Source organism: Staurois parvus, unplaced genomic scaffold (assembly GCF_062004578.1).
Source record: "Staurois parvus isolate SC_StPar_1 unplaced genomic scaffold, SC_StPar_1.0 ptg000147l, whole genome shotgun sequence".
In the NCBI taxonomy this organism is placed as follows: Eukaryota; Metazoa; Chordata; class Amphibia; order Anura; family Ranidae; genus Staurois; species Staurois parvus.
The window spans coordinates 6,554,634-6,569,498 of record NW_028317943.1 but is presented as its reverse complement, the minus strand read 5'-3'; the positions used below and the strand labels follow the sequence as shown (position 1 = coordinate 6,569,498).

The window sequence follows — 14,865 nt, the reverse complement described above, 5'->3', positions numbered from 1 at the left end:
AATAAAAGTGGCAGTTCTTATTTTAGACACTTTGTTAAATGAGGCCTACTACATGTATCTTGCAAGATAAAATCTGAAATAATTTTTTTAGGACTTGTATTAAACTTGATTTGAGGGTAGTGAATCAGCTTACATCCACTGCTCAGGGAGGAATGTTGTAGTTTCTGTTCTTATTTTTGCACCTTACGGCATTATGGGATTTCAGTTTAGTTGGCTGTAATCCTGAATGTGTCTGGGCTGCCTGCTGTCTAAGCGGTTGCGTGTCATCTTGCAAAATTGTCTACTTTGGGTGGACATGTTTTATTCTACAATGCCAAAACATGCTGTTTATTCAGCTTCCATCCTAAAGTCTCATTAGGTATGCATGCATATATGACTGGGGTTGAGAGCCTCCTACCAGGGAGTTAACAATTTTGTCCATAAAACATTATATAAAATATTAGCTTTGTATAACGAAAGGATACAAAACTTTAAGATAAATGGCAAAATAAATTACTGTTGGCAACACAAATTGCAATGTACTCTTCTAATTACATAAGTGACATTGTTTTTTGTTACAGGCTCATAGCATGAAAAGTATGTTTACAGATGTATTTTTCTCTTGTTTCAGTGTTCTGTCACCTGTGGAAAAGGGGTGAAAAATAGAGATGTTCTATGTATGTTCAATGGCCAGCCAGTAGAGGACTTACACTGTGAACATACTAGGAAGCCTCATGTACAGAAGATATGTAGGATGGGTAGATGTCCTTCATGGAAAACCAGGAAGTGGGAAGAGGTAAGACGTGTACTGCCAATTGTTATTATTATTTACAATAGAACATGTTTTGACAGATATTAGAGACTGAAAACATATGTTTCATATATCTCTCAGGAGATCTGATGGTGAGGACTCTTGCTTCAATTCCCTTGCCAGCATACAGACTACAGCCATTACTAAAGGGTCCTTCTTACTCTGTGGCTTTGTAATAGATTTGATGTTGTGGATACCCCTACATGTCTTGTCAAATCTTTTGTTTAGAGTTAGAACCTTGTCAGGTTTTTATTGCTGCCTGGGTCCCCGCTGAGAAGATTTACCTTCTCTTTTTTGTCCTGGTGACCATCATTACTGTTATAGTACAGTGGGGATCGAAAGTTTGGGCATCCCAGCTAAAAATTTGTATTAATGTGCATAAAGAAGCCAAGGAAAGATGGAAAAATCTCCAAAAGGCATCAAATTACAGATTAGACATTCCTATAATATGTCAACAAAAGTTAATTTTATTTCCATCATTTACACTTTCAAAATAGCAGAAAACAAAAAAAATGGCGTCTGCAAAAGTTTGGGCACCCTGCAGAATTTATAGCATGCACTGCCCCCTTTGCAAAGCTGAGACCTGCCAGTGTCATGGATTGTTCTCAATCATCGTCTGGGAAGACCAGGTTATGTCAATCTCAAAGGTTTTAAATGCCCAGACTCATCTGACCTTGCCCCAACAATCAGCACCATGGGTTCTTCTAAGCAGTTGTCTAGAAAACTGAAACTGAAAATAGTTGACGCACACAAAGCTGGAGAAGGCTATAAGAAGATAGCAAAGCGTTTTCAGATGTCAATATCCTCTGTTCGGAATGTAATTAAGAAATGGCAGTCATCAGGAACACTGGAAGTTAAAGCAAGATCTGGAAGACCAAGAAAAATATCAGACAGAACAGCTCGCAGGATTGTGAGAAAAACAATTCAAAACCCACGTTTGACTGCACGATCCCTCCAGAAAGATCTGGCAGACACTGGAGTTGTGGTACACTATTCCACTATAAAGAGATACTTGTACAAATATGGTCTTCATGGAAGAGTCATCAGAAGAAAACCTCTTCTACGTCCTCACCACAAAAATCATCGTTTGAACTTTGCAAATGAACATATAGACAAGCCTGATGCATTTTGGAAACAAGTTCTGTGGACCGATGAGGTTAAAATTTAACTTTTTGGCCGGATTGAGCAAAGATACGTTTGGAGAAGAAGGGGCACAGAATTTAATGAAAAGAACCTCTGTCCAACTGTTAAGCATGGGGTTGGATCAATCATGCTTTGGGGTTGTGTTGCAGCCAGTGGCACAGGGAACATCTCACGAGTAGAAGGAAAAATGGATTCAATAAAATTTCAGCAAATTTTGGATGGTAACTTGATGCCATCTGTGAAAAAGCTGAAGTTAAAGAGAGGATGGCTTCTACAAATGGATAATGATCCTAAACACACCTCGAAATCCACGGGGGATTACATCAAGAGGCGTAAACTGAAGGTTTTGCCATGGCCTTCACAATCTCCTGACCTCAACATAATTGAAAATCTATGGATAGACCTTAAAAGAGAAGTGCGTGACAGACAGCCCAGAAATCTCAAAGAACTGGAAGACTTTTGTAAGGAAGAATGGGCAAAGATACCTCAAAGAAGAATTGAAAGACTCTTGGCTGGCTACAAAAAGCATTTACAAGCTGTGATACTTGCCAAAGGGGGCAGTACAAGATATTAACTCTGCAGGGTGCCCAAACTTTTTCAGACGCCATTTTTTTGTTTTCTGTTATTTTGAAAGTGTAAATGATGGAAATAAAATCTAACTTTTGTTGACATATTATAAGAATGTCTAATCTGTAATTTGATGCCTTTTGGAGATTTTTCCATCTTTCCTTGGCTTCTTTATGCACATTAATACAAATTTTTAGCTGGGATGCCCAAACTTTCGATCCCCACTGTAACTGATAGGTAAATCAACATTTTTCAGCTATCACTTTAACAGGAGGTGAGGGGAAATCTTCCATTGCGGACACCTGCTCTAGTGACAGATGTCCAAAAGGGGAATTTTCCTTCCCTTTGGAGAAATTTACACTCACTTCCTGTTATGTCACTACTGCAAGAAGTGAAAGGATATATCCTAAATGAATCCCATTGAAAATAATCTCACTAGGATTTTAACCCTTCCCTACTCTACTTGATTTCCTCTGCAAGAGAAAATATTTTGTCTGGAAATACACTTTAGCAAATTTAGCAAAAAAACTGTGGTAAGAAAGCTGCTGGAGTCCCCTAAAAAACAAGTCTTATTCCCAAACTCTACCTTGTGAGTGGAATGGGCCTTTATTACAGCATGATGTCTATGAACATTCAAAATGGCTTTTCTGTAAAGTAAAGTACTCAAATGAGAACACTTCATGTGTGAGGAATGTGACCTGATTAATTTGACCCGATTCCACAAGATGGCAACAACATTTATCTGTAGGTGAAAAGCTCTGTACCAAATGGTCCAGCAGTGCTCATTTCACATTACGGTATCATCCATGGTCTTTATTTTTAATGTAAAATAATTAAAACATTTTTATATTAAAAATATTATTATTATATTTAATTGAAAAGCTAGGTGATTTTTCTTTTCCGGGTAGGGTGTGTGCGTGTCCACCTACCCACGCTTTCATTGGCTCCCTGACATGCCAATTAGTGGGTCCTGGTTGATCATCGGAGCTAGTGAAAGGAGAGAGATCGTAAACAACACAGATCTCTCTACTGACAGCGGGGACTTGCTGATTTTTGTCAACTTGCAAAGCAGGGAGACAAAAACTGTCACATCCCATAGCAAAACAGCACACAGTCAACACATTACATATAATTAGGCACACAGTTGGTCTTTTGATTGCCCCAGATGTTAACCCCTTCCTGCCCAGTGTCATTAGTACAGTATCAGTGCATTTTATTAGCACTGATCACTGTATTAGTGTATTAGTGTCATTAGTCATGTCAGTGTCAGTTAGCCAGAGTCAGAATGCCCGCTGTACTATCACAGTCCCTGCTATAAGTTGCTGTATTAAAAAAAAAAAAGGTGCTATAATTTTCACACAAACCAATCAATATACACTTATTGGGATTATTTTTACCAAAGACATTGAGCAGAATACATTTTGGCCTAAGTTTTTTTTTTGTTGTTTTTTTTATAGGATATGGTTTATAACAGAAAGTAAAAAATGTTTTTTTTTTTCAAAATTCTCTTTTTTTCATTTGTAGAGCAAAACATAAAAAACCCAGTGGTGATCAAATTCCGCCAAAAGAAAACTATTTGTTTAAAAAAATTATATAAATGTAATCTGTGTACAGTGTTGCATGACTGTGCAATTGTCAGTTAAAGTAGCGCAGCGCCGTATAGCAAAAAATGGCCTGGTCATGAAGGGGGGTAAATCTTCCACAGGGCAAGTGGCTAGTGGCACATATGGTGGTCTGGGAAAGTCTTCTGATCCCTGACAATGGGGTAGCCTAACCTTACTGTGCTAAATATGGGACACTATAATAAATATTTTATAGATCTTTTTTGATTGAGGAAGGCGCTATGGGTGGACAAGGATGCAGTTCTGCTTTGTTAATCTATACTCAACTGAAAATTGTGAGTCTGTTTCGTGTAAACTTTTCAAATGTGATGCAGACCATTACATGTAACATACATATTTCATGTAACGGTACTTAATGAACTTTGGAGAATATGCCTCTGCTCAACTGTGTAGGATATAGATTCTTACCCTTTATAACACTGAGAGCTAAAATCATACAAATAGTTTGCTAATGTGCTATAGGTTGTTATTTCATCGATAGCAATTCTATTATAAATGTGTGCAGGTTTATCAAAATCTTTCTTTCTTTTATTGTGTTAGTGTTCTGTGACCTGTGGAGTGGGAATTCAGCACAGACATGTGTACTGTAGGAATAAAGGACAAGGCCGAATTGAGGATATGCGTTGCAATCACACTGCTCGTCCAGACAGTCAACAATCCTGTATATTGCCAGACTGTATCCAGTATTATTGGGTTGCAGATGAGTGGCCTAGTGTAAGTATATTTATCATCTCTTGACAACTTATATTTCCAGCTTTTACTACCTCATTAGAAATTAGTCAGCCATATCATGGATCTTTTGGGAATGTAATTTGTATTTGAATTTTGAAGTTTGCCCATAAGTTAGAGTAGAAACTATGCTTTCCATAGATACATTCATAATGGTGTGTAACATTCAGACATATTCATGAATTATATAGTTAATAATACTGAAAAATGTTGTTAATAATATTGAAAAATTACTGAAAAAATATCTCATGTCTATTAAAGCTTAACTCCAATCAAGTATATAAACACACTTATTACATACAAAATCAGCTACATATATGTAGCTGAATTTTCCACCAAATAAGATTTGCACAGCCCTGCCAATTTGGTGCCCAGTTTGGTGGCCTGAGTTTTCTGTACTACAAGTAAGCAGTACAGTTAGCAGTGGCGTCACTATTGGGGGTGCAGGGGATGCGACCGCACCTGGGTTACACCTGCCAGAGGGGTCGCTGAAAAGGCAGTACAGCTGGCCCAAGCAAGAGAGCCATCTGTACTGCCTTGTTACTCCTGTGGATCCCTATGCAGCACTGCTGGCTTTATCCCTCCACCTTCTCTGCAGAGAGATTGATTGTACAGCTGCAGAGTCTTTGCCTTTGCCTCTGCCGGGTCCTGAAAACCTCATCTCCCCATCTCCCCCCTTCCCATGTGGGTTGGCAGCATTCTCTCCTGCCAGCATGATGAAAGAGCGATGAAAGATTTTCTCTGCCTGTTCCATCTACTCCCCGAGTCCTGTGTCCTGCTCCACACTGTGCTCTCTTTGACTGTAACCTGCAGTGCTGGTTGCAGGGCTTAAATAGTGTGGTGTTTCTGCTGCAGCAGGGGAGTGGTGGTGGTGGTGGTGGGGGGGGATTGGTGCTGAAATACTTCAGGGTTCGGACAAGGGGTGATCGTGCTTTCAATGCAAGTGTGAACTAGGCCTTATGCCGATCCTAAGACTCCATTCACGCTTTGTGTAGCGGGAACACATGTGGGGTTTTTTTGCTTGTGTTTTTATACATAGGGCAGTCCATTCACTTGACCACATCATTTACAGGGGATGGTTTGGGATGCATACCATGACCGTGTGCTGCTGGCCTGAAAAATTATTGGGGGGTGACACAATGTTTTACCGCAACAGGTGACACCTACCCTAGTGACGCCACTAACAGTTAAGACACCTTACCTTACCCCAGCCTGTGATTGGGCAGTAAAGAAGCAGCAGCGGACTGATAAGGCAACTTTTTTTCTCATTGTGCTCTCTCCTGCCAACATGTTTCTTGTTAGTCAATACGTAGGGTTTTCCCCTAGTGCTGCCCATTCCACTCCCAGTCTATGTTCTGGTTTACAGGGAGTTATACATACTTGATACCAGATCAAATTAAGGTAATTGCACTTTTTTAAGAACACATAACTGCATCCATTAATATTTTGGTTTTATTTTTCTACTGTTTAACTTCTCACAGCTCCTGCAGTTTTGGTCCAGAGAAATATCAAAAGCCCAGTTTGGAACAGTTCTCTATAGAAACTCATTTCCATATTATCTTTTAGTAACAATAAGTTTGGATATTATTAACTATGCAGATATTAGACAGTCATTTTTATGTTTTTTTTCCGAGTAGTAAAATCTTGTACTGCGTTAGCCATTGATTAATGCAGAAAGATTGGAGCTTAAGTGATATCTTATATTATCTATCAATTTATTAAAGATGCAATCTTTCAGGAATTAGGTTTATTCCCCAGGTATATTACAATCAACATTATACATTAGCCAAAGAGGGTATCACTTAAATTCAAAACGTTCTGCATTACTGATTTACCATTGCTTAACAACTCCTATTGTAAAAAAGAACCCCTCTATAAAATGATGGTAAAAATCTCCTTTCTTACATGCACAATTGGACATGACTGATGTACAGCAAAGTTGTACTATTATGTAAAGTGCACACTATATTGCCAAAAGTATTGGGACACTCCTCCAAATCATTGGATTCAGGTGTTCCAATCACCTCCATGGCCACAGGTATATAAAAACAAGCACCTAGGCATGCAGACTGCTTCTACAAACATTTGTGAAATAATAGGTCGCTCTCAGGAGCTCAGTGAATTCAACCGTGGTACTGTGATAGGTTGCCACCTGTGTAATAAGCCCATTTATGAAATTTCCTTGCTACTAAATATTCCTTGTCAACTGTCTGCAGTCAATAGCTAAAGACCTCCAAACATCATGTGGTCCTCAGATTAGAATAGCAACAGTGCGTAGAGAGCTTCATGGAATGGGTTTCCATGGTCAAGCAGCTGCATCCAAGCCTTACATCACCAAGTGCAATGCAAAGTGTTGGATGCGGTGGTGTAAAGCACACCACTACTGGACTCTAGAGAAGTGGAGATGTGTTCTCTGGAGTGACGAATCATGCTTCACTGTCCGGCAATCCGATGGACGTGTCTGGCTTTGGCAGTTGCCAGGAGAATGGTACTTGCCTGACTGCATTGTGCCAAGTGTAAAGTTTGGTGGAGGGGGGATATGGTGTGGGGTTGTTTCTCAGGGTTTGGGCTTGGCCCCTTAGTTTCAGTGAAGGGAACTTTTAAGACATCAGCATACCAAGACATTTTGGACAATTTCATGCTCCCAACTTTGTGAGAACAGTTTGGGAATGGCCCCTTCCTGTTCCAACATCATTGTGCACCAGTGCACAAAGCAAGGTCCATAAAGACATGAATGAACAAGTTTGAGGTGGTGGAACTTGTCTGACCTGCACAGAGTCCTGACCTCAACCCAATAGAACACCTTTGGGATGAATTAGAGCAGAGACTGTGAACCAGGCCTTCTCATCTGACATAAGTGCCTGACCTCACAAATGCCCTTCTGGATGAATGTCAAACATTCCCATAGACACACTTCTAAACCTTGTGGACAACCTTTCCAGAAGAGTTGAAGCTCTTATAGCTGCAAAAGCTGGACCAACTCAATATTGAACCCTATGGACTAAGACTGGGATGCCATTAAATTTCATGTGTGTGTAAAGGCAGGTGTCCCAATACTTTTTGCAATATACTGTAGTGTATATATACCCAAAATATATATTGGCTTGGCTACCACCTGTGAGAGATAATTGTCTTCTAATTTGGATGAAAATGTTTCTAAACCCACTGGCTTCAATGTTCCAGAAGATGAGTGGATCACTCTTCTGCCTAGTACACATGATCAGAAAATCAGATGAAAAATACTGCTTTCGAAGCGATTGTACGATAATCTGATCGTTAGGACACAGCTTTCAAGAGCAGATCACGACAGTTCATGTGAAATTACCTGAAGGGACAAATACAAAACTTTTTCTCGTACAATACCAGAATGAACAGTTTCCTTTTAATCAGTACAGTATTTGTCTGAAAAAAATTGGGAGACCAAGACCACGCATGTCTGGAAAGAAAGAATACAATACATTACATCTCTTCCAAAGTTGTATTCTGTTGTATGAGAATTTTTGTAACTTTAGTAATCTCCTCATTTTCTATATGAGATTAGCATACAAAAAAAAATACAAACATTAGTCCGATATTCTCATTATGTGTATGAGGCTTTCTTTTTCAGTTTGTAGCACCATTTGAACTTCAGTGATGTAATTGAACAATAGTGAGTCACACACAAATTGTTCATTGTTGGCATTGCTTTTGCTTGTCAATACACTGACAATATAATGGATACGCTATGGAAAAGGTTTCCAGCAGTAAAGGTTTCTTATCAGTAAATCTTGTAGAAAATGTATTGTGCTAAGTATTGTTGGACATACATTTGACCAATGAATGTTGTGTAACATATAAAGACATCTGTAATATTTTTATGTAAACTGCACTATTGAGCATGCGCACCATTATATAATTTTAATTAGTGTTCTGCAGACTGCAAACAGGAGGAGTCCAGGAGGAAGATAAAATGTATGGATAGCAATGGTAGATCAGTGAATGAATCATACTGTGATGCTTCAGCTAAACCACCTGCCACTAGGAAATGCACCAATGCCGCATGCAAGTACATACTTGTCACTAAAGATGTTTCCCAGGTATGTTCACATGCAATGAAGTACTTATGCTACTCGTAGCCTTAGTGTATAGTTTATGCATAGCGGTCTTGCATCTCTTTTATTATTTATTTACCTATATTGATCAGTACTTTTTCACAAAATTGCAGAAGACATACAGCTATAATCTTTGAAAGTAAATTCATAGCCATTTGAGTCCCCCATTTTTCTTCCTATCATGATGCATGCAAAGCTTTGGATTCCCCTCTTCCACACCCCCACCCTTCCTTACCCTCTCCCCTCAAGTTTTTGTGTTGTTTAAGCTCTGTACTTTCATGTGCAACTATGTGATATGACAAGTATGGTCCTCATACTTTTGATTTTTGTATACAGCAACTTCTTTGTTCGTCACATTTATTACAGATGCTGTACTTTTTCTATTATTGCAAATTTTTGAACAAGAAAGTAAGTTCACAAATCAGAGTTTTCTTTATACTACCATCTTACATTTCAATTGGTATAACATTCATATCATATATTTCCCAAAATGCAGCAGGAGAAGTAATACTCCCTTAGCTTGTGGCAGATGGAGAGACAGGAAACTTCAGCCATAAAGTCATGCTGATTGAGACCCTGAGAACTGCAGAAAGGTAGAGGGTGTTTTAAGAAAGGCTACACTGAATACTAATATATCAGTTTTGGGTCACCTGAAAGCATAGGAAAAGCTTTGCAACAATATCAAGGCAAGAAATGGACCTGGAAAAAATGTATCACACCACAAAATTCTGTTAATTAAAAAAAAAAACCCTTAACTTTAACACCGTTAACCCTTTATGCATAACTTTAAAACAACGTTTCTCAACCTTTAAAAATATGCAAATTCACGAGGCTCTTTAGTCTAAAATGTAAGGCTGAAGATAAAAATATATATATATATATATATATATATATATATACACACACACCGACATTAATTGTTAAATATATTTCACAAGGAAAAATGCAATACCAAAGGAATTGTCTACATAGTCAGAGACTGCACAGGCTCTCTGACACACAGGATTGATTTACTAAAGACAAATATGTAAACCAGGGCTCAAAATTTCAAGTCCTGAGCTGCTCGACAGGACTTAAGAGTTACTCGCCACCAGTTGCCCCACCCAACCCCTACCCTGCCCTTAATTCCACCCTTAAACATGCACTTGTAAATTATCTCATAAAATGGCACTGTTAAATGTTTTATGCAGAATGAAGGAAGACGAGGGAAGGAAGGAAGAAAGGAAATGGCAGGAAGGGAGGCTTAGAAGGGAGAAAGGGAGGGATGGGTGGAAGGAAGGGAGGGAGGGAAGGAAGGGTGGGAGGAAGGGTGGGAGGGGTGAGAGGGAGGGTGGAAGGAATAATGGGAAGAAAGTGTGGGAGGGGTGGAAGGAAGAGAGGGAGGGGTGGAAAGGAAGGAAGGGGTGGAATGGAGGGAGGGAGGGGTGGGTGCAGGGTGCGGACTGACAACTCATGGGGCCCCCGGGCAATAGGGGATGATGGGGCCCCTGTGTCCTTGCCCACACTCAAAGCACACCCAAAAAAGCCTATAAAAAGTACCAGGGTCATTTCATGGAGCCCCCTACTGACCCTGGGCCCTCAGGCAGTGCTCGAATGGTCAGTCTGCCCCTGGGTGGGTGGAAGGAATGAAGGGAGGGAGGGGTGGAAGGAAGGACAGGAGGGGTGGAAGGAAGGAAGGAAGGGAGGGGTGGAAGGAAGAGATGGGTGGGTGGAAGGAAGGGAGGTAGGGGTGGTTGGAAGGGAGGGGGTGGGTGGAAGGAAGGGAGGGAGTGGTGGAAGGAAGAGGAAGGGATGGAAGGAAGGGTGTGAGGGAGGGTGGAAGGAAGGAAGGGTGAGAGGGGTGGTAGGAAGAAAGGGTGGGAGGAGTGAGAGGGAGGGTGTAAGGAAGTGTGGGAAGGAAGGGTGGGAGGAGTGAGAGGGAGGGGTGGAAGGGAGGGAGGGGTGCACAGGAAGGGAGGGGTGGAAGGAAGGATGGGGTGAAAAGGAAGGGTGGGAAGGAAGGGGTGGGAGGGAAGGGGTGGAAGGGAGGGAGGGAGAGAAGGAACAATTGGAGGGGTGGAAGGAAGAGAGGGAGGCGATGGAAGAGAGGGAGGGGTGGGTGGAAGGAAGGAAGGGGTGGAAGGAAGGGAGGGGTTGGTGGAAGGAAGGAAGGAAGGGAAGGGTGGAAGGAATGGAGGGATGGGTGGAAGGAGGGAAGGAAGGAATAGAGGTCGAATTCACAAGACTCAGTCACATGCATCAGAGCTGTCAGCTGCTCTGTGTTCAATTTCCCGCCCACACATCCTCTGAAGCTGCATGGACTGGAATGTGGGTGGGCACAGGGGGAGGCAGAGCAGATACAGCCTCTCTCCCCTCTTCTCCTATTGGTGTGGAGGATGAGGGAGGGGCTGGGCACTGAGGAGCACACAGCAGGGGGAGGGCCAGAAAGAAATGGAATGATCAGGGATGATCAGTGCAGCGGTGGGGGCAGTTACAAGGACCGATCTCCTGTATGTCTTTTAATGAAGCCGCATCTCCTCTCCCTCCTATGACTTCCAGCTGGCTTTCACTGCCCCCACCTCCGCCCCTCCCACACACCCCTAGTCCCGGCGCTGCTCACCCCCCCTTTATTTACAATGCGAGCGGGCAACTGGAAGTTTCAAGAACTGATGTAGACTATTCACTTTACAAGGGAATTGTCCCCAGAGCTTAGTAAGTCAGGTGAAGTTCAGCTGACTACCATCATCCAATCAAATGCAACTTGGTCTGGGTGACTTCTCTTCCAATTCCTGTTCCTGATTTTTGGCTCCTGACTATGCCGACTTCTGGTTTCCTTACCCTGGCATCTCGTCTGATTACCCACTCTGGCATCCAGACCCTGGCTTCTGTTTTGACTACGTTCCTTATATTTGCTATTTCATTAAAGGTCTCTTTGCCTGGTTTATGGTTCCTGACATTACGCAAGGGCCATGAATGGTGCAGACAGTCCACCTAGTTATAATATTTTTTCCAGATTGGGCGAGCAGAGCCACCGCTTGGATAATTTTGACATAGCATTACAAATGCTCCTAATCTGAACTGCTCGTCTGGATCCTCCTACCCCAGCTGCTCCAGTACAACCAGTGTTGCAAGCCATCCCTGCTGCTGCTCCTATCTCAGTTCAGGCAGCCGCCTCTGATACTACCACTGTAAGAGGTATGACTGGTCCTGCTCTGCTTCCCCAGCAGTTTGGTGGTGATCCAGCTCACTGCAGCGGGTTTCTCAACCAGGTTGGTATATATTTTGAGATGCTACCCCAGGCATTCCTTACAAGCAGAAGCAAAGTAGGCTTCATTATTTCTTTGCTTTCTGACAAAGCCTTAGCTTGGGCAAACCCACTATGGGAGACACAAAAACTCGTTGTCCAGAACTACCCTGAGTTTGTGGCCTCCTTTAAAAGGGTATTTGATATTACTGCTTGCTCATCCTCTGCTGCCAAGAGCCTCATGTCCATTAAACAGAGTACGAGAACTGTTGCCGACTACACTATTGAATTCCGTACTCTGGCAGCAAGGGTTAGTTGGAACAATGAGGCTCTTGTAACTGCTTTTTGCCTCTCTGATAACATTAAAGATGAGATTGCAGCTCGAGATATACCTAAGAATCTTGAGGAGCTGATCTCATTTTCCATTCTCACTGATACCATACTCTGAGAGAGACCTTCCTTTATGGAGTGCTTGCGGAAGCCTCCTGTCAGGAATGGACTTGCCAGTAATGGTGGGACTCACCTGCCTTGTGGGCTGCAGTACCAGGGCTGGCCAGCGGGTGCTCTCAGCAATCAGAGACTCAACCCTGCAGCCAGCCAAACACCTGAAGCTGATTATGCAGGTGTATTTAAGGGATGGCCAGACCTGCAGTCTGTGCCTTGGTGTGTGCTTTTCTATGGGCCCCTGTTCCTGTTCCTGTCTGACTGATTCGTCTGATTCGTTGCTGACCCTGCCTGATCCGGACCTCTGCTGACTTCCCCTGTGTGATCCCTGGCTTGTGACCCCGACCATTCTCTGCCTGACCCCCTGTACCTACCTGCCCGTTAGTTGCTGTACCCGGCTCGTGACCTGACTACTCTCTGCCTGCTCCTCCTGTTCCTACCTGCCCGATTGTTATTGACCCGGCCTGCCTGACGACGCTTGCATTGTATGTATTGTTATCTGTGGGTGGTTTGGTTTGTTTGCACTGTGTTATGTTTTAGTATTGCACTGCGTTTATGTATTGTTAGTGTTAATAAATTATATTGTTTATAACATATCTGAAGCCTGCGTTTCCCTGCGTCAGTTCACATACCTCTGGTCATACCCGGGAGCCCTGACATTACACCAAGGCCAATCCTGACCAGAAGTGGCTGCACAGGGAAGCCATCTTGGTTTATTGTTGCTGGGAAGGATGGATCTGGATGAGGTGGTGTATTTATCTCTGCTAGTGTTTGATGACAGAGAATATGCTTATCAGACTCTGAAGGAGTATCCCAGGGATCAACTACTAGAATGTATACTGATCGCTCATTGCCTAGTAGATCAGGGCACAGAATTCTCTGAGGTGCAGCCATTGATTTAGGTTTGTGCTGAGTTGGTTTCATCTGGTACCCCCGAATGCAGGGATTAATTTTTGCCGCCATTTAGTGCCGACCAGGTAGAGTCCCTGGTATGGTTATTAGAGGATGATGTGGATTACTTTCTGGAGCGTTATTCTGCATGTTCACCACAGACACTAAGAGATTGTGTAAACGCAGTGCAGTCTTTGACCAGACAGGCTTTGTGTAAGCTCAGCTTTGTTCAACCCATACTGCAGACATGGTCAGACTTGTTGCACCCAGCCTCAGTCAGCTTACAACATCATTCCTCCACTCAAGGCACTCTTCCTGCATCCCCGACAGCACCCCCAGTGACTGCCCAGTATACTCTAACTACCACATACCAGTCCTCTGCTCCCACTCGCTGCACCTATCCTTTCTTTAACCCTGTAAAGAAGTCCTCTGTAGCAACTGCTCCCTCCTCTGTTCCATCTTCCAGCTCTTCTCTGTCCTCAGCTGCTCCATTCGTTTGCAGACCTGCGTTTACTTGCAGTGCCCCAGTAGTTAAAACCAGAAAAAAGCGAAAATTCTTTCCAACCAGTACCATCCTGCCAGTATCCAAACCTGCCGTCTGAGAACCTGCCTTCCATGGTTCAGCCTGGTGTCTCGGCACCCGCACTTCAGCCTGATGTCTTTACCCAGCCTGATGTCTCTACCCAGCCTGATGTCTCTACCCAGCCTGATGATCCTATCACGCCTGATGACCCAGTGCCCGCTGTCGAGCCAGACGATCCAATGCCTGATGACCCAGTGCCCGCGGTCATACCTGGTGACCCGATGCCCGCTGTCGAGCCAGACGATCCAATGCCTGATGACCCAGTGCCTGCTGTCATGCCTGGTGACCCGATGCCCGCTGTCAAACCAGACGATCCAGCGCCAGATGACCCGGTGCCTGCTGTTGAGCCAGACGATCCGGTACCTGATGACCCGGTGCCCGCTGTCGTGCCAATTGACTCAGAGCCCACTGTTGTGCCTGGTGACTCGGTGCCCACTGCTTTGCCAGATGACGCGGTGCCCGTTGTCGAGCCAAATGACCTGATGCCCGCTGTCGAGCCAGACGATCCAATGTCTGACCCAGTGACCGCGGTCATGCCTGGTGACTCGGAGCCCACTGTCGTGCCTGGTGACTTGGTGCCCACTGCCTTGCCAGATGACGCGGTGCCCACTGGCGAGCCAAATGACCTGATGCCTGGTGACCCAGTGCCCGCTGTCATACCTGGTGACCCGATGCCCGCTGTCGAGCCAGACAATCCAATGCCTGATGACCCAGTGCCCGCTGTCATGCCTGGTGATCCGATGCCCGCTGTCGAGCCAGACGATCCAATGCCTGATGACCCA

General features: G+C 43.4%; 1 protein-coding gene across 1 annotated transcript in view; it reads left to right on the top strand.

Annotated features, from left to right (window-relative positions):
• The window catches only part of ADAMTS20 (ADAM metallopeptidase with thrombospondin type 1 motif 20), a 298,171-nt gene that overhangs the window by 243,700 nt on the left and 39,606 nt on the right, over positions 1 to 14,865 (top strand). Inside the window, exons 29-31 of the mRNA XM_089674002.1 lie at positions 611 to 775; positions 4,663 to 4,836; positions 8,757 to 8,927. Coding sequence (XP_089530128.1) covers positions 611 to 775; positions 4,663 to 4,836; positions 8,757 to 8,927 — 510 coding nt within the window. The remainder of the gene's footprint in view (positions 1 to 610; positions 776 to 4,662; positions 4,837 to 8,756; positions 8,928 to 14,865) is intronic.